The 23,723-nt window shown below is 40.8% G+C and overlaps 2 protein-coding genes across 11 annotated transcripts in view; both read left to right on the top strand.

Moving 5' to 3' along the window:
* FAM171A2 (family with sequence similarity 171 member A2) overlaps positions 1-23,723 on the top strand; it is a 410,010-nt gene that overhangs the window by 330,058 nt on the left and 56,229 nt on the right. The gene's annotated exons all lie outside the window — the stretch shown is intronic.
* Positions 1-23,723, top strand: part of GPATCH8 (G-patch domain containing 8) — a 105,899-nt gene that overhangs the window by 66,908 nt on the left and 15,268 nt on the right. For 8 of the 10 annotated variants that reach the window (XM_050763040.1, XM_050763048.1, XM_050763047.1 and 5 more), the window contains 3 exons: positions 1,243-1,329; positions 8,869-9,012; positions 13,590-13,626. In XM_050763040.1, the coding sequence (XP_050618997.1) occupies positions 1,243-1,329; positions 8,869-9,012; positions 13,590-13,626 (268 nt within the window). The remainder of the gene's footprint in view (positions 1-1,242; positions 1,330-8,868; positions 9,013-13,589; positions 13,627-23,723) is intronic. The other 2 variants (XM_050763041.1, XM_050763050.1) reach the window with 1 other exon arrangement.

Below are 23,723 nucleotides of genomic sequence, written 5' to 3'. Positions count from 1 at the left end.
TTTTATGGGATATTTTGAAATAATACCAATTCCAAATTCAGATGTCTGTGCAAGAATACGTTTATCAGATGAAATGTAGTTTTAATATTTTTCTTTGGACAACTAAAAATGTATTTTACGTTTTCATTTAGTGCTGCTTTTGAAACAAATAGAATATAAACAGTGCCCCTGTTTTAACTGGCACATAAAGAAGTTAAGTGATTTGCCGAGGGTTATACAGCAAGGCAATATCAGACTTAGATCCAGACCTTGGTGCTTGCTTCAGCAGGCAGTGTTGCTCAGCTCTTAAAATGTTGCTGTGATAAAAGCTTTGCCTTCTATAGAATTGGGTTCAGCTGCCATCTGTAATACCTACTTTTCTTTGCCTAAAATATTTTCTTCATTGATTCCTAATTCTGCTTCTTCTTTTTTTTTTTGTGAGATGGAGTTTCGCTCTTGTTGCCCAGGCTAGAGTGCAATGGCGCAGTCTCGGCTCACTGCAACCTCCATCTCCCGGGTTCAAGGGATTCTCCTGACTCAGCCTTCTGAGTAGCTGGGATTACAGGCGCATGACACCACACCCAGCTAATTTTTGTATTTTAGTAGAAACAGCATTTTGTCATATTGGTCAGGCTGGTCTTGAACTCCTGACCTCAGGTGATCTGCCCACCCCAGCCTCCCACAGTGCTGGGATTACAGGCGTGAGCCACCGTGCCCAAACTCAATGTTAATTTTCAAAGAATTAGGAGTCGCCAGGCGTGGTGGCTTACGCCCGTAATCCCAGCTACAGGTGAGGAGTTCGAGACCAGCCTGGCCAACATGGTGAAATCCCATCTTTACTGAAAATACAAAAAAATTAGCAGGGCATTGTGGCGGGCACCTGTAATCCCAGCTACTCGGGAGGCTGAGGTAGGAGAATCACTTGAACTCGCGAGGTGGAGGTTGCAGTGAGCCAAGATCTTGTTGCCTGGGCAACAAGAGTGAAACTCCATCTCAAAAAAAAGAAAGAAAGAAAAGAAAATTAACATTGAAGTGAAGTCTCCTTTCAACAAATGTGCCTTTTGGAAACTACCAGCATGACAGGATTAACAAACTATTTTGCATGTGATTTTCTCTGTGGGGTGACAGTAAAGCAAGCAGTAGCTGAGCAAAATACAATTTTTTTGGTTTTCAGATAATACTGTAGTTGTACAAATAACTTTTTCATAGCTAATCTTGGGGGTACTTTAGGAATTAAGTCTAATCATATCTATTTTTGTCAAGCTTGATTATGCTGAAGATGCTACCGAACGGCGCCGTGTCCTAGAAGTGGAAAAAGAAGACACAGAAGAGCTGAGACAAAAGTACAAGGTATTTAAACAGAGCTGTTCATTGGAAGGTGGGGAGGTGCTCACTGAAGAAGAAAGAACTCAAATTTTGTTGAAAATTATCACTGTTGCTAACAGCATTTGTTTGACATTTGGTGGTAATTAGTAGTAGATCTCAGATTTCTATTACATTCCTATTTACTGGCTCTGTAAAAACTGTAGCGATAGTAATACCTACTTCGAAAGTGTGTTAGGAAGATTACACGAGTTAGTGTTTGAAAACACAATGCCTGTTACATAGTAGGTAGTCAAGTAGTGGTAGCAGTAAAAACTGTTAAAACTCCTTTGAGGCCAGACACAATGGCTCACACTTGTAACCCCAACACTTAGTAGAGACAGGGTTTCACCATGTTGGTCAGGCTGGTCTCGAACTTCTAACCTTGTGATCCACCCGCCTCGGCCTCCCAAAGTGCTGGGATTATAGGCGTGAGCCACTGCGCCTGGCCTAATTTTTGTGTTTTTAGTAGAAATGGGGTTTCACCATGTTGGCCAGGCTAGTCTTGAACTCCTTGCCTCAGGTGATCTGCCTGCCACGGCTTCCCAGTTTGCTGGGATTTCAGGCATAAGTCACCGCGCTTGACCCCCTTTCTTGTTTTTGAACTTAGCTTAGCTATATATTAAATTTTTGTATGTTTTATTTTATCCAGAACTATAATATAACTTAACTCATCTTTTCCTGCCCCTTTCTCCTTCCCCTTTTTCTTCTCCTTTCATCTCTCTTTATTCACTCTTCAGCCTATTTACACTGACTTTAGCAGTTTTCACCAAACCACTTTATTCAAGGCCACCAAACACTTCTGTTTGCTAAATCCAATAAATTATTTATTTATTTATTTATTTATTTATTTATTTATTTATTTATTTTTTAAGACCGAGTCTGACTCTTGCCCATGCAGTGGTGTGATCTAAGCTCACTGCTCCCGGATTCAAGTGATTCTTGTGCCTCAGCCTCCAAGTAGCTGGGACTATAGGTATGAGCCACCACGGCCCGATAATTTTTTCGAATTTTTAGTAGAGATGGGGTTTCACCATGTTGGCCAGACTGGTCTTGAACTCCTCACCTCACGTGATCTGCCTTCCTTGGCCTCCCAAAGTGTGGGGATTAAAGGCGTGAGCCGCTGCTCCTGGCACACTCTTTCTTCTTTAAAACATTTTCGTTACTCTTGGTTTTGAAGAATTTTTACTTTCCTAGGTTAGTCACTTCTTGTCTGTCTCGCTGCTTCTATGTAGATTCCTTTGTTGGCTGCTGTTTATTCTGCCTGAACTTCAGATACTGGAGTTCCTCAGCTTCAGACCTGGGCCCTCTTCTGGCTACATTCTTTCTCTAGGCACAAGAATGGTCATGACACCATGTTTCATCATCTTTCACTTGGTTAAATTTTATCCTTTGGGTTTTAGCTTAAATATTACCTCATTATAGACCTTCCCTAATCAACTCATTTAAATAATTAACCACTCTGCCTTATTCTCTTGCAACAACCTCTCTTACAATTTGTAATTATAAATTTTTATTCACTAATTTATATTCTGCTTACTGTACTAGTCAGAAAGGGCATTGAGGAGAGAGTATGTCTGTTTGTCTGCCAATATATATATATCCTGCAGCCAGCACAGTGTGTGGCACATAAGTACTCAATAAATATTAGTTGAAGGTGGGCATGGTGTCACGCACCTGTAATGCAAGCTACTCAGCAGGCTGAGGCAGGAGAATCACTTGAACCCAGGAGGCGGAGGTTGCAGTGAGCCGAGATCACACCACTGCATTCCAGCCTGGGTGACAGGCAGAGTGAGACTGCATCTCAAAAAAAGAAATGCAAGAGTGAACATTCCTGTCTTCTTTCTGATCTTAATAGAGAAGCTTTCAGTCTTTCACCATTATGATGTTAGCTGGGGGTTTTTTGTTTTTATCAGGTTGAGGAAATTCTTAGTTTCTAGAAATTCCTACTTTGTTCAGTGTTTTTACCATGAAAGAGGGTGTTGGATTTTGTCAAATGCTTATTTTGCATCTATTGAGATAATCTTGTGGGTTTTTTCCTTTTATATTCTGTTATTAATAATGGTGTATTACATTGTAATGGTGTATTACATTGATTGATTTTTGTATGTTGAACCAACATTGAGTTCCTGGGATAAATCCCACTTCGCCTTTTAATATGCTGTTGAATTTGGTTTGATAGCATTTTGTTGAGCATTTTTGCATCTGTACACAGAAAAGATATTAGTCTGTAGTTTTCTTGTAATGTCTTTGTATCAGAGTAACACTCAGAATAAATTAGGAAGTGTTCCTCTTCTATTTTCCCTTGCCTTTAAAAATGGTTTTTTAATGTGTTTTGTATCCTAAACATGTATTGCTTAGTTTTATGTAGTGGATGAGTGGGTTGGTTGATTGGTTGGTTTTGAGACAGTCTTGCTCTGTCGCCCAGGCTGGAGTGTAGTGGCACAACAGCTCACTGCAACCTCTGCCTCCCGGGTTCAAGCAATTCTCATGCCTCAGCCACCCAAGTAGCTGGGATTACAGGCATGCGCCACCACGTCCAGCTAATTTTTTTTTTTTTTTTAAGACAGAGTCTTACTCTGTTGCTCAGGCTGGGGTGCACTGGCACAATCTCAGCTCACTGCAGCCTTCACCTCCGAATTCAAGCAATTCTTGTGCCTCAGCCTCCCAAGTAGCTGGGATTACAGACGTGTGACACCATGCCCAGCTGGGTTTTTTTGTTTGTTTGTTTGTTTGTTTTCCCGTATTTTTAGTAGAGACGGGGTTTCACCATGTTGGCCAGGCTGGTATCAAACTCCTGACCTCAGGTGATTCACCCGCCTTGGCCTTCCAGAGTGCTGGGATTACAGGCATCAGCCACCGCCTGGCCTAGTTTTACATGTTTTTTAACTTTATATAAGTGGAATAATGTTTTCTTGTATATGTGTATGTATATACGAGAGTTTCTCCAGAGTGTGACTTTTATTTATTTTGTTTCCATTGCTGTAAGGGGTTAAACCTGTGTTCAGGGAATACACATCGGCTTAACTTCTTAAAGCAATATACTTTACTCTCTATATAATGTTGCCATTATCCTTTTTTCCCTTAAAATTCTGCAGTTTCAGATTCATGGAAGGGTCTTTTAAATTTTTTTGTTAACTCTTAGCTGTATTATACTGTGTTTATATGTTGTGTGTATTACTTCTTCATTTCTGACTTTTTAATTATAGTTTCTTCTGTAGCCTATAATGGACTTTTTGTCTGTGTAAATATTATGTGAGTATTGTTTATTTGAGACAGGATCTCACTGTGTCACCTAGGAGTGCAGTGGCAGTGATCACAGCTTACTTCAGCCTCGACCTCCTGGACTCAAGCGATCCTCCCACCTCAGCCTCCCAAGCAGCTGGGGCTACAGGTGTATGCCACCACACCCAGCTAATTTTTATATATTTTTTAAAGACAGAGTTTCATCATGTTGCCCAGGCTGGTTTTGAACTCCTAGGCTCAAGCTGTCCACCCACGTCAACCTCCCAAAGTGCTGGGATTACAGGTGTGAGCCACTATGCCTGGCCTCTACAAGTACAAGTACTTTTTTTTTTTTTCAATTGAGATGGAGTCTCGCTGTGTCGCCCAGGCCAGAGTGCGATGGCGCGAACTTAGCTCATTGCAACCTCCACCACCCAGGTTCAAGTGATTCTCGTGCCTCAACCTCCCGAGTAGCTGGGATTACAGGTGCCCACCACCATGCCTGGCTGATTTTTGTATATTTAGTAGAGACAGGGTTTCATCACGTTGGTCAGGCTGGTCTCAAACTCCTGACCTCAGGTGATCCACCCGCCTCGGCCTCCCAAAGTGCTGGGATTACAGGAGTGAGCCACCGTGCCCGGCCTACGAGTACTTTTTGAAGGACTTCCTCAGCCTTCCAAGTAAATGGGACTACAGGCCTACACCACCACGCCTAGCTAATTTTTTGTATTTTTGATAAAGATGAGGTTTCACCATGTTGCCCAGGCTGGTTTCAAACTCTTGAGCTCAGGCGATCTGCCTGCCTTGTCCTCCCAAGGTGCTGGAATTACAGACATGAGCTACCACGCCCGGCCTATTTTATTTTTTAAGTTATTATGTGGTCTCAAAGTGGGAAATAAATGGATGGATGGATGGATGGATGGATATAGGATGGATTATATTTGTTGTTCTAGTTACCTTTATAACTTAATAAAATTATCCATGTTTGAGCGTCCATTATTTTCATACTGTAAGCAATAAAAAACTAGCTTGTTTTCTCTTCTTTCCTCTTCCATTTTAAAAACTCTATCATATAATGTTAATAAGTAAAATGGCCATTCTTAGTATGTGACTTCATACCATTTAATATATTATGTATAATACTTCTATTACTTGATAATTTTCATGTTTTGTAAAGTTCTTTTAACTTCTCTTGAGTTTGCAGCAGTAAGCAAACTCAAATTCCTATTTGCTTCTGCTTGCCCACCCAGTTTTTTATTATTCATATCATTTCTATTTTCTGACAGCATATAACATACATAGTTATATGTATATGCTATAGTTATATGTCTATACTTTAGTAGCCCTATTTCTTTTAACCTTAGTTATAGGAGTAAATGGTTTTGAAGCAATCTGCCAGTTCTTTTGCTGAGTTTTTTCCTATTCTGAAGTTTGTACCTTATTAACTTATTTAAATGTAGTTGTGCAAACAGTATTTCTTGAATTATTTATATACATATGTATTTTATATAAACATAAGCCTATAAAAATAATTTACATCCAGCCTGGGCACCATGATGAAACCTTGTCTCTTCGAAAAATACAAATATTAGCCAGGCACGGTGGCATGCCCGTATGGTCCTAGCAACTCAGAAGGCCAAAGTGGGAGGATTAATTGAGCCCAGGAGATCGAAGCTCCTGTGAACTATAATTGCATTCCAGTCTGGCCAATAGAGCAAGATGCTGTCTCAAAAAAATAAGAATAGTAATATTAATTTAGGCAATTACAACTTATAATTATCAACTTATGTATATGTGTGTATATATGTACACATACGTATAACTATATATACATGTGTCTATCCCCTGTATTTGAAAGATACATATAAAATCCTAAGTTAATTATTTCCTTAGATATCTTGTAGTATTTTTGTACCACTGTCTTCTGGAATTGAGAGAGTGTGAGTGTGAGAGAGAGTGTGTGTGTGTGTGTGTGTGTGTGGGGTTGAAGAGATCAAAGGCTGGCCTGATCTTCCCCTCCTTGATTGTTTTTGCATAGCTGCTGAAAGGAGTCTGTCTTTAAGATTCAATAACTTTACTACACTATTGATTGTCACTGACTGTTCTGAGACCATTTTCATTGTCACACTTTCTTGTCCTGTGTAGTTGAGTGGATCTTCCTTTAGTGATCATGTGTTGATAGCCTTTTTTTTTTTTTTTTTTTTTTTTTTGAGACAAGTTCTCACTCTGTCACCTAGGTTGGAGTGAAGTGGCGCAATCTTGGCTGACTGCAACCTCCACTTCCCAGGCTCAAGTGATCCTCCCTCCTCAGCCTTTCAAGTAGCTGGGACCAAAGGCAAATGACACCATGCTCGGCTAATATTTTGTATTTTTGATAGAGCCGGGGTTTCACTATGTTGCCCAGGCTAGTCTTGAACTCCTGAGCTCAAGCCATCTACCTGCCTCGGCCTCCCAAAGTGCTGGGATTACAGGCGTGAGCCACCGCACCCAGCCTCAGCCTTTTCTTAGATCTGCCACAATTGGGCAGAACTTTTTGCTTTTCTCTATGTGCATTCTTTGTACTGCATGTTTCCACATCCCCGCTAACCCAAGTTCATCCCTTTGTTCTTCGCAGATCTCAGAAATTCTTGATGAGTGCAAGAGATGTAGGTATATTCACTTCGGAGGATCCTTTTATGTACAGGATATATGTTTTACTATTTTCTGAAATTGCCACCTTTGGCTTTTTTGATATTGCTTAACTTTGCCTTGTGTGGCTTCTACTACATTTCCCTCATTCGGATTCTATAAAGAGCTTAACTTTCCTTGTGCATGTTTTTCATTCTCCAGATCATACCTATTGCCCAGTTCTTCTGAATGCTGTTGGTTGGGTTGTTTTAATTCATAATTTTGTTTTTATGATACCCAAGAAGAAAATCAAAGCTGTTTTCTTATACTGCTACATTCATACCAGGAACTCTAGTTTTGTTGCTTAAAGTTGCAGCCACGTGTGGTGGCTGACACCTGTAATGTCAGCCCTTTGGGAAGCCAAGGTGGGAGGATCACTTGAGCCCAGGAGTTCGTGACCAGCTTTGACAGCATAGTGAGACCTCATCTCTACAAAAAATACAAAAGTTAGCTAGGTTTGCTGGTAAATGCCTAGATACTTGGGAGGCTGAGGTGGGAAGATTGCTTGAGCCCAGTAGGTGGAGATTGCAGTGAGCCATGAACTGCACTGCACTCCAGCCTGGCAAAAAAGCCACAAGTTGTTTAACAGCCAGACAACATGAAACTGTCCGGAACTCTCAAAGAAAATTAATGTGAAGGATTAGATAGGGCAAAAATAACAATGTGCTATACATACTCACTTTGCAGTTTTAATAAGTCTATCCAAATTAGTTCAGTACTGCCACTCCAGAAAATACAACCTTTTCTTGCTTACTGATTAAGTAGCTCTTGTGGGAGATGATAGAGCTGCTTTGAAACTGTAGATACGGTCTTTGAGATAAGACTTATCTTTTTTAGGTCAATCTGCTAGAAGGAGTTGCTCATTCTGAAAGTAACGCATCTACCCTGCTCTAAAAGTCAAGCAAGTAGTCACTTAGCATTCCTCTCCCTTTCTCATCCTTCTGTGCGACATTAGTAAATGAATATACTCAACTTGCTTTGAGGTATCTTTTAATTTTTTTCTCTGTTTTTCTTTTTGAGATGTCTTTTGATGTCTAGTTTTTAAGTGAAACTGATGAGGCAAATTGGATTGCCTTTTAGTCAGTCACACAGTTTTTTGTTGTTGTTGTTTTTCTCCAAGCTCCTCTCCCATGTAAGAGTCCCACAGTTTTAAATCTCGCTAAGACCAGCAGATAACACATATCTGTGGGTTGGCTTTCCAAGCAGTGCAGCTTATATGTAGAATGACCATAGAATATTTAACTCCATCATTGGCTACAGACTCAGGTAATGCTTTTTGCCTTAGTGTCTGAAAACTAGAATATTAATACAGGTTTTGTATCCCTTATCCAAAATGCTTGAGACCAAAGGTATTTCAGATTTCAGACTTTTTGGGAGTTTTGGAATATTTGCATTATACTTATCAGTTGAGCATCATTAGTCCTTTTAAACATTTGTTTATTTGAAGACAATTGTTAGTACAATGACACACGAATTACCCACCAAAGTACCACTTGTGTTTCATCCAGCTTTTACTGGTACCACTAAATATTATGAAAAGCTCTTTTTTGTCTTCTCAGATGACTGTTTTCTTTATAACATTCACTTAAAGTTTTATCAAGTTCATTTTTTGTTTGTATTTCATGGTTCTTGCAGGATTATGTTGACAAAGAGAAGGCAATTGCCAAAGCCTTGGAAGACCTCAGAGCCAACTTTTACTGTGAACTCTGTGATAAGCAATATCAGAAACATCAGGAATTCGATAACCATATCAACTCCTATGATCATGCACACAAGCAGGTGAGTTGTAGTTACTTGCAAACAGAGAAGAAGGTACCTATCTATTGTTACAACAATTGAGTTTTATGAGTATACCCCCAAAAACTTGGTGTCTGTAATTTCTTGTGTCTGCCAATCTTTATGTGCAGTCGTCCACCACACTTTATTTTTTCAGTGGCAGAAATCCTGGCATAGACACCCCCTCCAGCCCACCACTCCCACATATACACTATTTGACGAATTGTGTTTTGTAAATCTTACATAATGTTTTTGCCTTTTATTAATTTCTAAGTTTTTATTTAATTTTGTAATTCAGCCGAGGGTCACTGGGAGCTTTGTTTCCATTTCTTCTCTTTTCCTAACGTGTTAAACTTTGAAGAGTTATTCAGCAGACTGTGTTATTTTCAACTTCCCTACATTAGAGTTCATGTTTATTGGCTACTGTTTTCTATTATTAAGTCATTTTGTTATTCAGTATACCTTGGAAGTTAGATAAATTTTGAGAAGGAAAATAAAATTAGATGCTCTCTTAACTTTAACAAAAAACTCTGATGCTGCATGTTGAAGAGCTGATAAATGAATTACACTTTCTTTGCAGTCTTCGCCCCCCGGCTGCCACCTCATCATTTTAGAAGAGAAAATTGTACTTAACTAGTTACTGGTATACAGAAGAAGGCAAAACCCTGGGAGAGTTTAGAAAGGGAAAATAAATTGTTACACCTATAGGACAGTTCTGGCTTATTAAAGAATTTCAAGCCGTTTGATCTTGGGTGACTTTAACATAACTTACTAGGTCTTTGGGGGGTACAATAGTTGTCTTTGTTAAACTTGTAAATGTATGAACACTGGAATGATATCTCTTAAGCTGGACTTGTTGAACTAAGATTTTTTTAACTTTCATCTTCCAGCCAACCAAAAGATTTCAGTGCACGGGTAAAAGGCAATCTTTGACCAAGTCTTATTCTTCCTAGAACAGGGAGAAATTGTAAGCTGGTTGTGGTATTATATTTTTTTGGAACAGTCTCCCACATTTAGCCATACCTAACCAATTTAAGATTCTTCTACACTAATGGACTTATATGCAAGACAGCTTTTCAACTTACTACACACCTTTTGGACATTTTTTTTTTTTTTTTTTTTTTTTTTTTTGGAGACGGAGTTTTGCTCTTTCTCCCATGCTGGAATGCAGTGGGATTACAGGTGTGAGCCACTGCTCCCGGCCGTGAATGTTCTCTTAATATATTGTCAACTTTGCTTGATTTGAAGAAGAGAAATTTATAGAGCATATATATATATAGACAAGCTATACTGGCAGTTACTTTTTTACTCTTTCAAAGACTCATTTTTCAGGAAAGAAAAATGCAACAGTGAATACTTCTATCCAGGACCTTTTCCAGTTTTTCAATCTATTTATAATTTAAAAATTTCAGGCCAGGCACGGCTGTTCACACCTGTAATCGCAGCACTTTGCAAAGCCAGGGCAGGAGGATCACTTGAGCCCAGGAGTTCGAGACCACCTGAGTAATGTACAAGACCCGCCCCCCAATCTAAGCTAATTACAAAAAATGTAATTAGCTGGGTGTGGTGGCACATGTCTGTGATCCCAGCTACTCCGGAGGCTGAGGTGTTAGAATGGCTTGAGCCCAAGAGTTTGAAGTTGCAGTGAGCCATGATGATGCCACTGAACTTCACACTGGGCAACAGAGCAAGACCTTGTCTCAAAAAAAACAAAATAAATAAAAAACTCTTTCAGGTTATTTTTATTTAATTAAGACATTTAGTATCTAAGTATATACCCAAGTTTTGGGGCTCTTGAGAATTTTTTCAATCAAGAAATATCTGTGATATATTAACAGAAAAGATACTTTAGGCAGAAAAAGGACATTTAGAAAGGTTAGGCCAGGTGCAGTGGCTCACGCCTATAATCCCAGCACTTTGGGAGGCCGAGGTGGACAGAATCACATGAGGCCAGTTCGAGACCAGCCTGACCAACATAGCAAAACCCTGTCTCTACTAAAACTACAAAAATTAGCCGGACATGGTGGTACACGCCTGTAATCCCAGCTACTTCGGGGTTCGAGGCACGAGAATTGCCTGAACCTGGGAGGCGGATTTTGCGGTGAAGCAAGATCATGCCACTGCACTCCAGCCTGGGTGACAGAGCAGGACCCTGTCTCAAAAAAAAAAAAAAAAGAAAGAAAGGATACACACTATTTTAACTAGAAAAAAGGCCAGGTGCGGTGGCTCGCACCTGTAATCCCAGCACTTTGGGAAGCTGAGGTGGAGTTCACCTGAGGTCAGGAGTTCAAGACGAGCCTGGCCAACATGGTGAAACCCTGTCTCCACTGAAAATACAAAAAACTTAGCAGGGCATCTTGGCAGGCACCTGTAATCCCAGCTACTCAGGAGGCTGAGGCAAGAGAATCACTTGAACCCGGGAGGCAGAGGTTACAGTGAGCCAAGATCGTGCCACTGCTCTCCAGCCTGGGTGACAGAGCAAGACTCCGTCTCAAAAAAAGAGAAAAAAAAGGGTTTTTTTTGTTTGTTTTTCTTGAGATGGAGTTTCACTCTTGTTGCCCAGGCTGAAGTGCAATGGCGCAATCTCGGCTCACTGCAACCTCTGCCTCCCAGGTTCAAGTGATTCTCCTGTCTCAGTCCCCCGCGAAGCTGGAATTACAGGCATGCGCCACCACGCCCGGCTAATCTTTGTAATGAAAAAGAAAGTTTTAACTAGAAAAAAATAGGCCAGGAGTGGTGGCTCATGCACTGTAATCCCAGCACTTTGGAAGTCCAAGGCGGCCAGATCAGTTGAGGTCAGGAGTTCAAGACCAGCCTGTCCAACTTGGTGAAACCCCATCTCTACTAAAGATACAAAAAAAATAGCCAGGTGTGGTGGCATGTGCCTGTAGTCCCAGCTACTCGAGGCAGGAGAATTGCTTGCGTCCGGGAGGCGGAGGCTGTAGTGAGCCAAGATGGCGCCACTGCACTCCAGCCTAAGTGACAGAGCAAGACTCCATCTCAAAAATAAAGAAAAAAGTAAACCAGGAAAAAGTATAATTCAAATTTGAATAACGTATAAACTTGCCTTTTAAGGGAAAAAAACTAAAGCAAAACAGATTTACAATGTAATAAAATTTACATTGACAACATTAATGTGATATATGATAATGTTTTAGTGACACTGTCCTCAACCTGAATGTAGTAGAAATTGTTACATCTTTGGTTCATTTGAATTTGACATGTTTATTCTCCTGCACACCTTGTGTTACCTCAGCTCTGCCACCACTTTTCTCTATTGCATTCGCTCTCAAACTAGGGAGATTTTGTGACTCTGGAGGCACTTGGCAAAGTCTCTGTACATTTTTGGTTGTCCCAATAAGGGTGTGATACTACTGGCATCTAGTAGGTAGAGGCCAGCGATGCTGGTAACATCTTACAATGCACAGGAAAGACCCTTGAAACAAAGAGGCAAAATGGCAGTTAATAGTGCTGCGGTTGAAAACCCTGTTCCATCAGAATTAATTAAAAACTTTTGTGTATATATATGATATTGTGGTATCATTTAACCTTAGTACAAATAAATTACTGTCATTTTACGTCCCCAGTTATATTGTAAACATTTATAAAGTGCTCATCTAGATGATCCAGAATATTCACTTATTACTCTTTTTTAGAGTATCATCAAAATAAAAATACAAAATTAGGGGTTACCCATGGAGAACTCATGGACTGCCTATTCACTAATACAGAATATATATCTATGAACCCTGGTCTAGGAAAAATCTTTAGCTGGTATGATGAATGAATGCATGTGAGTTTATTTCTTCATCTTAATCAAAAGCTCATCTTATGTATTAAAAAAAACCATGTAGTACAAGTTTGGTTTTTGTTTTGTGTTTTGGTGAAATGTTCTTCATTTGCTTGAAAGGTAGGCTTTTTCACCTTTCTTCATACTGCTGTTGTAATACAAACAGTAGGATCTCAAAACAGAATGCTATAAATACATAAACAAAAGAAGCACAGCACTAAATTTTTCATAATTCGTCTCTTCCCTGAACTTGGAATGTCTGATGAACCCACTGGGTGCAGTGGCTGATGCCTGTAATCCCAGCTGAGGCTGAGACAGGAAGATCTCTTGAGGCCAGGAGTTCAAGGCTGCAGTGAGCTATGATTGTGTCACTGCACACCAGCCTGGGTGACAGAGCAAGACTCTGTGTCTCTTAAAATAAAATAAAAAAAAAAAATTTAAATACCCTGATGTGGTGACACGCACATGTAGTGTAAGTCCTAGCTACTTGTGAGGCTGAGGCAGGAGGGTCGCTTGAGCCCAGGAGTTTGAGGCTGCAGTGAGCTGTGATCATGCCACTATACCCTAGCCTGGGTGACAGAGCAAGACCCTGTCTCAGAGAATTTAAAAAAAAGAATTTCTAAGGAATCTTGAATTGACCTTGGTACAACACAGCCAAATAACCCCTAACAGGAGGAAGGACATATTTTTCATTCCTCTTTGATGGACATGAACTTAACATACAAATGGACCTACCATTTTTCCAAATTCATGCTCTAAAATCATAAAGACACCCTGTCTTGTCTTCCAGGAAGGCACACAGGATTATTATGAATCTGAGATAATAGGTAAGTACTTTCAACCCTGTATTAGCAATCCCTAGTTTGCATCTTCTATCAGATTTTCACCATTAATATTTTTCAGAGAAATAATGTATTATGTTAGTAGTAAACTATAGTAGAGGCAGGATCCTAAACATACCCTTCCCTTAAATAGGCACAAATAATCTCTCCAAAAGGAGCTATATGGTCACCTTCATTCAAGGTTTGGGTTGTTTGTTTCCTGACGGGATGTGGGGGTGTTATGTGCCTCTTTCTCTTCACTAGTTTTTCTCAGATTTTCCAAGATTTTATAAAGAGTCATTAACACAAAAATATTAAGACCCAGCTTAATCTTCAGAGATACAGAAGCTGATTAGGTATTTTGGCTCTTTTCAGTAGTTTAACCCTAGTTTTCAAGTGATCGATGTTAATACATTTTGAAATCTCTACATTTTGAAATCTAAGAGTAGGCCTTTCCATTTCTGAAGAAACCCAATGTATGATTTCTTTTTATATGAGTTAATTCTGATACACCTGAATGCTCAATAGACATTAGCACTGATTAGCCAGGCGCCGTGGCTCACGCCTGTAATCCCAGCACTTTGGGAGGCCGAGGTTGGCGGATCACAAGGTCAGGAGATAAAGACCGTCCCGGCTAACATAGTGAAACCCCATCTCTACTAAAAATACAAAAATTAGCTGGGCGTGGCAGCACGCACCTGTAGTCCCAGCTACTGGGGAGGGAGGCTGAGACAGGAGAATTGCTTGAATCCGGGAGGTGGAGGTTGCAGTGAGCCGAGATCATGCCACTGCACTCCAGCCTGGGTGACAGAGCGAGACTCCGTCTCAAAAAAAAAAAAGACATTAGCACTGATCATCTCCTACCTTTGTTGGCTTAGTATAAGTTACAGACAAATTTGAAACTACAGATTTTTCTATCCCTACCTCCTTGCCTCCTTATTTTGCATATCTTTTTTAAAAATTTGTCTGCTAATGGATATGACAGTGGAATCATTTTCTTTAGCATTTCAAGAGGCCTAAAATTCAAACTCCAAAGAATATTCTGTTTCCCAAAAGTAAATTAATAGCAGCACCACCTTTATAGTCAGTCCTCCCTCCCTCCCTCCCTTCCTCCCTTCCTTCCTTCCTCTTTTTCTTTTCTTTTCTCTCTTTCTCTCTTTTTGGCTACTTCCTTTGTACCTTGTTACCTACTCAGGATTTTTCTTCCAGTCTTAGCCTCTTGTTTGTGCTACTAAAGGTCCTTCTAGTACATAAGCTAGAGGTCACAAATTATCTCACAGATATATTTTATCTGACCTTCACGTTGTTAGTTTTTCCCTTTTTAATTTCAGTTGATTCCCAAATTTTAAAAATTAGATTTTACATAATTTAGGCTTTGGCTTATCTTGAAAAGTTAAAATTATGAGACAACATTGGGCCTACATTTCAACATAACAGTTGACTAAAGCTGAACAGTGGCCATCTCTTTGCTCATTCTCCAACTAGCTGTGATCTCCACTTCATCTTTTCTCTTACTCCAATCTGTGTGACTCATTATGTTACCTGCCAAACTCCTGTAAACATTTAAATTTATGACTCAGGCCTATGCTTTTCCTTCCTTCCCACACAGTTTCCCATGGCTTCTGACTGATACTGGGAAACTGGCACATTGAAAAGCTGCCTCCTTGCTAATAGTCTTGGTACCAACTTCCTTGCGATTTCAATCTCTGGTAGTCTGATCCAGATTATCAAAATCTGGTACTGTAAAGCATCTTCAGAAATTCTTTAGGCCAAGTGTGATGGCTCATACCTGTAATCCCAGCACTTTAGGAGACTGAGACGGGCAGATCACTTGAGCCTAGAAGTTCGAGACTAGCCTGGGCAACATGGCAAAACCTGGTCTCTATAAAAAAATCCCCCCAAAAATTAGCTGGATGTGGTTGCAGTTGCCTGTGGTCCCAGCTACTGGAGGGGCTGAATCTATTAATACATGATTTAGTTAACTTTGTCTAAACTGTTTGCAACTGCTTTTTTGACAGGATTGACCTTGTCTAAACTGTTTGCATCTGATTTTTGACAAGATTACTTACCCTTACTTGATGGTTTCATTACACAATAACATACATTACCAAGGAACAGAAATTTAGAAATCCTCAGGAAGATCGTTTTATTGAGCCCAGGAGGTGGACATTGCCGTGAGCCAAGATCATGCCACTGCACTCAAGCCTGGGTAATATATTGAGCAAGGCCTGTCTAAAAAAAAAAAAAAAAAAAAATTCCTTTACCTGTAGGATTCAGTGTCTCAGTCAGAGGAAGATGCTTTTAGCCTCCCTCTTCTTTCTGCTAAAATACCTTTAGTATAAAAATTCCTATACTTTTTACATTTTCTAAAAGGACTAAAGTCTTATTTAATTCCAAGGTCTGTTTCAGTTGTGAACAAAAGCAGTAGTTCCCTGAGCTTTAAATAGCAGAACTAAAACAGATGAAGCCTCTAGCAGCCACCAGTGACTGTATTCTGATTTGTACAGAATGTAATCTATTAATACATGATTTAGTTACCTTTGTCTAAACTATTTGCAACTGCTTTTTGACAGGATTATTTACTCTTAGTTGACTGTTTCATTACCCGGTAACATATATTACTTAAACAGCATAGTTCTCTTAAGAGATTATGCTTTAAGAAACAACACAGGGGCCGGGCACGGTGGCTCAAGCCTGTAATCCCAGCACTTTGGGAGGCCGAGACGGGCAGATCACGAGGTCAGGAGATCGAGACCATCCTGGCTAACACGGTGAAACCCCGTCTCTACTAAAAAATACAAAAAACTAGCCGGGCGTGGTGGCAGGCGCCTATAATCCCAGTTACTTGGGAGGCTGAGGCAGGAGAATGGCGTAAACCCGGGAGGCGGAGCTTGCAGTGAGCCGAGATCCGGCCACTGCACTCCAGCCTGGGCGACGGAGTGAGACTCCATCTCACAAAAAAAAGAAAGAAACAACACAGGTTTGAAGAAAGGAGTGCATCTCAGCACTTGAACATGTTGTAGTTTTATTGTAATAACCTATAGCAGAGAGTGAAAATGTTGGGTTCAGTGGTACTTTATACCACTATTCATACCATTTTCTTGGGGTCTGTTTTGCGTAATAAGAAAATTGACATCATTTGGCCAGTCTTCCAAAACTTTAGCATGTTTCATGCCTTTTCATCTGTTAAATCTTATGTACTCACCCTCCTCTGCTTATGTTGGGAGTAAACTTATACCCAGCAATCTCAACATAGGTAACCTTGAAAAAATCTGCTGAAGGCCAGGCGTGGTGACTCACTCCTGTATTCCCAGCACTTTGGGAGGCCGAGGTGGGTGGATCACGTGAGGTGAGGAGTTCGAGACCAGCCCGGCCAACATGGTGAAACCCAATCTCTACTAAAAATATTTTAAAAATTAGCCGGGAGTGGTGGCACACGCCTGTAATCCTAGCTACTTGGAGGCTGAGGCAGGAGAATTGCTTGAACCCAGCAGGCAGAGGTTGCAGTGAGCCAATATAGTGCCACTATACTCCAGCCTAGGCAACAGAGTGAGGCTCTATCTCAAAAACAACAAAAACAAAAACTGTTGAAAAAATCCCCTTCTGCTTAGAGGAGCTGTCTGCTTTTGTGATTCGGGGTAACCCTCAAACAGATGCTTCAGGACCCTAATGTTGCCATGTAAACCAGGCATTCTCTTGTTATGTATTTCTAACTGTTCTTCATCTTGGCACTTAATCCCAGTTGACTAAAAATGATTCTGCCTTACTTTTGTTCTACGGTTTCAACCTTTCTGCCCCTTACACTTTATTTATCACAGTGATGCACTGTGGTAGAGATTCTGGGATTAGACTCTTTGTTCTATTGTAGTCTGAAAAGTTAAAGCAACCTAAGTAATAAGTTCTTTAGTGACAGTACTGTAAAGAGAGCTCTGAACTGGGTTGTTGCTGTGCCATTTGCTTTGAACCCAAGCAGCTCTTGTGACTTATCCGCCTTCAGATTTTACCTATGGGGCAAGTCTTTGTCCCCAGATATGTTCTTGGAGTGCTAGCTATGTAAATACAGATTGAGCATCCCAAATTCAAAAAATTAAAATCCAAAATGCTCCAAAATCCAAAAGTTTTTGAATGCCAACATGACACTCAAAGGAAATACTTATTGGAGCTTTTTGGGTTTTCAGATTTGGGATGCTTAAGCAGTAAATATACAATGAAATACTCTAAAATCTAAAAAAGCTTCTAAGATCTAAAACACTTCTAGTTTTAAGTATTTCAAATACAGGATACTCAACCACCTGTATACTTAAAACTCATTATCCACAAAACCACAAAATTTATGTATACCATTTCATACCCACTAGGATGGCTAAAATAAAAATGATACACTATCAAAGTGTTGGAGAAGATATCAAGAAATTGGAGCCCTGCTACATTGCTAATGAGATAGTGAAAAGATAGTGGAAAAGTTTTTGACACTTCCTCGAAACATTAAATACAAAGTTACCATATTACTAGTATATACCCAAGGGAAGTGTAAACATATGTCCACACAAGAACTTGCACAAAAATGTTTATAGCAGCATTATTCATAATAGCCAAAAAGGGAAATAACCCAAATGTCCATCAGCTGGTAAATGGATAAAATGTGATACATCTGGACAATGGAATATTATTCAGCAATTAAAAGGAAAGACTTATTGGTATATACAACATGCATGAATCTTGAAAATAGTATGCTAAGTGAAAGAAGCTGGTCACAAAAGACCCCATATCGTATTATTTATATGAAAAGTCTAGAATAAACAAATGTATAGAGACAGAAAGCAGATTAGTAGATTCCTAGGGCTAGGCAGAGAGGAAATGGTGAGTAACTGCTTATGGGTATGAGGTTTCTTTTGGGAGTAATGAAAATGTTCTAAAATTAGATAGTGGTGATAGCTGCACAATTCTAAGAATGTACTAAAACCCACTAAATTTGACACTTTAGATGTGTGAATTTGGGCCAGGAGCAGTGGCTCACGCCTGTAATCCCAGCACTTTGGGAGGCCAAGACAGGAGGATCCCTTGATCCCAGGAGTTTGAGACTATCCTGGGCAACATATGGAGATCCTGTCTCTACAAAACGTAAAAATAAATTAGCCAGGCATGATGGAGTGCATCTGTAGTCCCAGCAATTTGAGAGGCTGAGGTGGGAAGGATCACTTGAGCCTGGGAGGTCGAGGCTGCAGTGAGCTCTGATTATGCCACTGCTCTCCAGTTCTGTGACAAAACCCTGTCTCCAAAAAAGGGGGGTGGGGTAAATTTTAGGGTATATGAATTATATCTCTAAGTCTTTTTTTTTTTTTTTTTTTTTTTATTTGAGACGGAGTCTCACTCTGTCGCCCAGGCTGGAGTGCAGTGGCCGGATCTCAGCTCACTGCAAGCTCCGCCTCCTGGGTTTACGTCATTCTCCTGCCTCAGCCTCCCGAGTAGCTGGGACTACAGGCGCCCGCCACCTCACCCGGCTAGTTTTTTGTATTTTTTAGTAGAGACGGGGTTTCACCGGATTAGCCAGGATGGTCTCGATCTCCTGACCTTGTGATCCGCCCGTCTCGGCCTCCCAAAGTGCTGGGATTACAGGCTTGAGCCACCGCGCCCGGCCTCTAAGTCATTTTTAAAACCTCATTAACCAGCTTAAGTTTTCATGGTGGTAGTGGTGATGAAAATATATAGTACATATACATATGTACGTGTATATGTATATGTTCATGTATATATACCTAAATGCCTTAAAGCAGGCATACTTGGTGCTGTTAAAGAATATATACCAGGCCGGGCGCGGTGGCTCAAGCCTGTAATCCCAGCACTTTGGGAGGCCGAGACGGGCGGATCACGAGGTCAGGAGATCGAGACCATCTTGGCTAACACGGTGAAACCCCGTCTCTCCTAAAAAAAAAATACAAAAAACTAGCCGGGTGAGGTGGCGGGCGCCTGTAGTCCCAGCTACTTGGGAGGCTGAGGCAGGAGAATGGCGTGAACCCGGGAGGAAGAGCTTGCAGTGAGCTGAGATCCGGCCACTGCACTCCACCCTGGGTGACAGAGCGAGACTCCGTCTCAAAAAAAAAAAAAAAAAAGAATATATACCATACTTTTAAGGCATTTTGCTGAATTCCTGAAAATAGCAAAACATGGTAATTTTATGACAAATTAATTTGATATCCAACTATTTGGCCTGGCCGGGTGCAGTGGCTCCTGGGATTACAGTGGGATTACACCTGTAATCCCAGCACTTTGGAAAGCCAAGGCGGGCGGATCACTTGAAGTCAGGAATTTGAGACCAGCCTGGCCAACGTGACAAAACCCCATCTCTACTAAAAATACAAAAATTAGCCAGGCGTGGTGGCACGTGCTTGTAATCCCAGCTACCCAGGAGGCCGAGGCAGGATAATTGCTGGAACCCAGGAGGTGGAGGCTACGGTGAGCTGAGATCACACCACTGCACTCCAGGCAAAAGAGCGAGACTCCGTCTCCAAAGAAAAAAGTTAGCCCAGTGTTGTGGCATGCGCCTGTGGTCCCAGCTTTTCAGGAGGCTGAGGCAGGAGAATCACTTGAACCCAGGAGGCAGAGGTTGCAGTGAGCCAAGATCATGCCACTGCACTCCACCCTGGGCAACAAAGTGAGGCTGTGTCTCAAGAAAAAAAAAGAATTTGGGCCGGGCACATTGGCTCACGCCTATAATCCCAACACAAAAAATTAGCCGGGCATGGTGGTGGCACCTGTAATCCCAGCTACTTGAGAGGCTGAAGCACGAGAATCACTTGAACGTGGGAGGCAGAGGTTGCAGTGAACTGAGATCACGCCACTGCACTCCAGCCTGGGTGACAGAGGGAGACTCTCTCAAAAATAAGAATAAAAATAATTTGTATTTATTTATTTTTCTCTCAATTTTTCACTATCTGTAATTGGCATTAGTATCTAATTTTCTCTGTTACCAAATACTTGTTTTTTTCTTACTGAATAAAATTAATTTTCATCACTTACTAATAGGCATATGGTAAAAGAAAGAATTTACATCTAATGTTCAGTAACGTGGCTTTTCCTAACCATTCATCTATAATCTTCTTTTGCTGGGTAGTTTAATAGTGAAATATTCTATATTCTCTCCTGGTCTTTTCTCTTACCTACCACCTGGTGATATCTTCTTGCGTGATCTCATCCATAAACATTAAACACTGAGACATGAATTAGGGTGACCTGCGCAAGCAACAACTACAGCATGATTACTTCAGTTAGGAAGGGGAGGAGACAGACATTAATGTTTTTTTGTAGAGGGAGGGGGAAATAAAACAGTGAGGAGAAGAGGCTGTGATTTTGGTATGCAGGACCATTGACATAAGAGGAAAAGGAGTAGTTGAGGTTTGAAGAAGGCCAGATTATCCTTAGACAGAAATAGTGGTGGAGATACAACACGTTTTGTTTTGTTTTGTTTTGTTTTGTTTTGTTTTGTTTTAAGACAGGTTCAGCTGGGTGTGGTGGCTCATGCCTGTAATCCCAGCACTTTGGGAGGCCGAGGCAGGTGGATCACTTGAGGTCAGGAGTTCAAGACCAACCTGGCCAACATGGTGAAACTCCGTCTCTACTAAAAATATAAATAATTAGCCAGGTGTGGTGGCATGCACCTGTAGTCCCAGCGACTCGGGAGGTTGAGGCCCGAGAATCGCTTGAACTCAGGAGACAGAGGTTGTGGTGAGCCAAAATTCTGCCACTGCACTCCAGCCTGGGTAACAGAGGGAGACTCTGTCTCAAAAAAATGAAATACAAAAAGGTTCTTGCTCTGTCACCTAGGCTGGAGTACAGTGGCACAATCATAGCTCACTGTGACCTTGAACTCAAGCAGTCCTCCTGCCTCAGCCTCCCATATAGCTGGGACTACAAGCACATACCACTGCACCCAGCTAATTAAAAAAATTTTTTTTGCCCGGGCACGGTGGCTCATGGCTGTAATCCCAGCACTTTGGGAGGCCAAGGTGGGCAGATCACCTGAGGTCAGGAGTTTGAGACCAGCCTGACCAACATGGAGAAACCCTGTCTCTACTAAAAATACAAAAATTAGCCGGGCGTGGTGGCGCATGCTTGTAATTCCAGCTACTCGGAAGGCTAAAGCAGGAGAATCGCTTGAACCTGGGAGACGAGGTTGCGGTGAGCCGAGATTGCGCCATTGTACTCTAGCCTGGGCAACAAGAGTGAAACTCCATCTCAAAAAAAAAAAAAATTTTTTTTTTATGGAGACAGTCTGGCTATGTTGCCCAGACTGGTCTTGAACTCCTGTCCTCAAGCGATCCTTCTACCTCAGCTTCCCAAAGTGTTGAGAGTACAGGCATGAGCCACAACCCAGTGTGATAAATATTTACTGAGCATCTCTTTTGTGCCATAGACAACTATGTGTATGTTGCATAGTTAGTTACAAAGAAAGACTAAGCCTCAGTCCCTGTTGGGAGAACAGAGTTGCTATCTGGTGAGGGAAAGATGCCATGGATAATCTTTAGACCCTAAAGAGACAAAATCAAGTTTTCTCTTCAGAGCTGAGTAAATGTAGAACATGGGATTTTAGTGGCAATACAAAATATTCTGCCCTAAATTCTGCCTGTTTTCTGATGCCTGAAATCCCTTTACATGAGAAAAATGGGTTTTATTCTTTAAATATAGATAATCAATTTTAAATACTTGAGAAAGATAGTAATCAGAATTATTCTTAGTAGAGTATACTCCATCAAATATAAACTCCTAGTGTCAAATTTTATTTTGATGGAAGAGAGAAGCATAGCACTAAAAGATACAAAAAAAGATTTTGTTAAACCCTTGTATTATCTTTTGTTGTTAGAGAGCACTGTGAAGAAATATGTGTCTTATTCAACTCAATCACAATTGAGCAGGAACACTGTTGGTCTTCACTATTGACAGAATGATGACTATTTTAAAAGTTCTAACCACTATAGAAGGAAGCCGTATTTCTTGAGAGCCATTTTACGGATGATCTGCAAAGCCCAGTTGCCATAGTTGCCTTGTTTTAATAGACACTGAGAGCAGAATGTTTCTGCTCTTGAAATCTACACTTAAAGAGAAGTGGGTGGCTGTTGGGGTGTACCTTTTCTGCACATTTATAATCCACATTCAGATTTACCTGATTCTCATTTCTTTGGCTTAATCTTTTCAGCGATAGTAGAGCAATACTTTGTGTCCACAGTAAAACATATTTCTGCCAATATAATGCTGTTTAAGTTGTGTTTTAAGAACTGGAATGTCGGCCGGGCGCGGTGGCTCAAGCCTGTAATCCCAGCACTTTGGGAGGCCGAGACGGGCGGATCACGAGGTCAGGAGATCGAGACCATCCTGGCTAACCCGGTGAAACCCCGTCTCTACTAAAAAGTACAAAAAACTAGCCGGGCGAGGTGGCGGGCACCTGTAGTCCCAGCTGCTCGGGAGACTGAGACAGGAGAATGGCATAAACCCGGGAGGCGGAGCTTGCAGTGAGCTGAGATTGCGCCACTGCACTCCAGCCTGGGCCACAGAGGAAGACTCTGTCTCAAAAAAAAAAAAAAAAAAAAAACTGGAATGTCATTTCCATTTAGAGTGGTTTTTTACCCAAGGAGCCACAGTTAATGTGGATGGATACTTCAAGTACTGGATCATTTGTTAGGGTCTTGCCTTTCTACTGGTCTTCTGCTAAGTGTAATGGAAATCCCAGCCACCATGTGATTAAGGATCTGTGGGAAATGTTCCTTCCATTCTGTACTGTGCTGCAAATGTATACTATTGTGGAAAAATGCTGTTGATTTTTCAGGAAAACAAGATCTTCATATCTTTTCATTTCCGGTGGGGTTCAGTCTCCTTTTCTTGAATTAAGATATTTCCCAACTAAAAATGTGTTATGTGGCTTAAATTTTTGTTAATACCATTAGTAGTTCAATAAAATAAACTAATTTATTAGCAGCTCTTCAGAAAGCGTATTGTGTAATTTTCAGAGATAAGTACATCTCATAGCTTTTGAGTCAGCTTAAATGGATAATCAAATCCATTTAAATTAGAATGTCCCAGTTTGGAGTCTAACTTGAATTTTTGTGTATGGT

This window comes from Macaca thibetana, chromosome 16, assembly GCF_024542745.1.
Source record: "Macaca thibetana thibetana isolate TM-01 chromosome 16, ASM2454274v1, whole genome shotgun sequence".
Taxonomy (NCBI): Eukaryota; Metazoa; Chordata; class Mammalia; order Primates; family Cercopithecidae; genus Macaca; species Macaca thibetana.
This window is presented reverse-complemented; position numbering and strand designations above follow the sequence as displayed.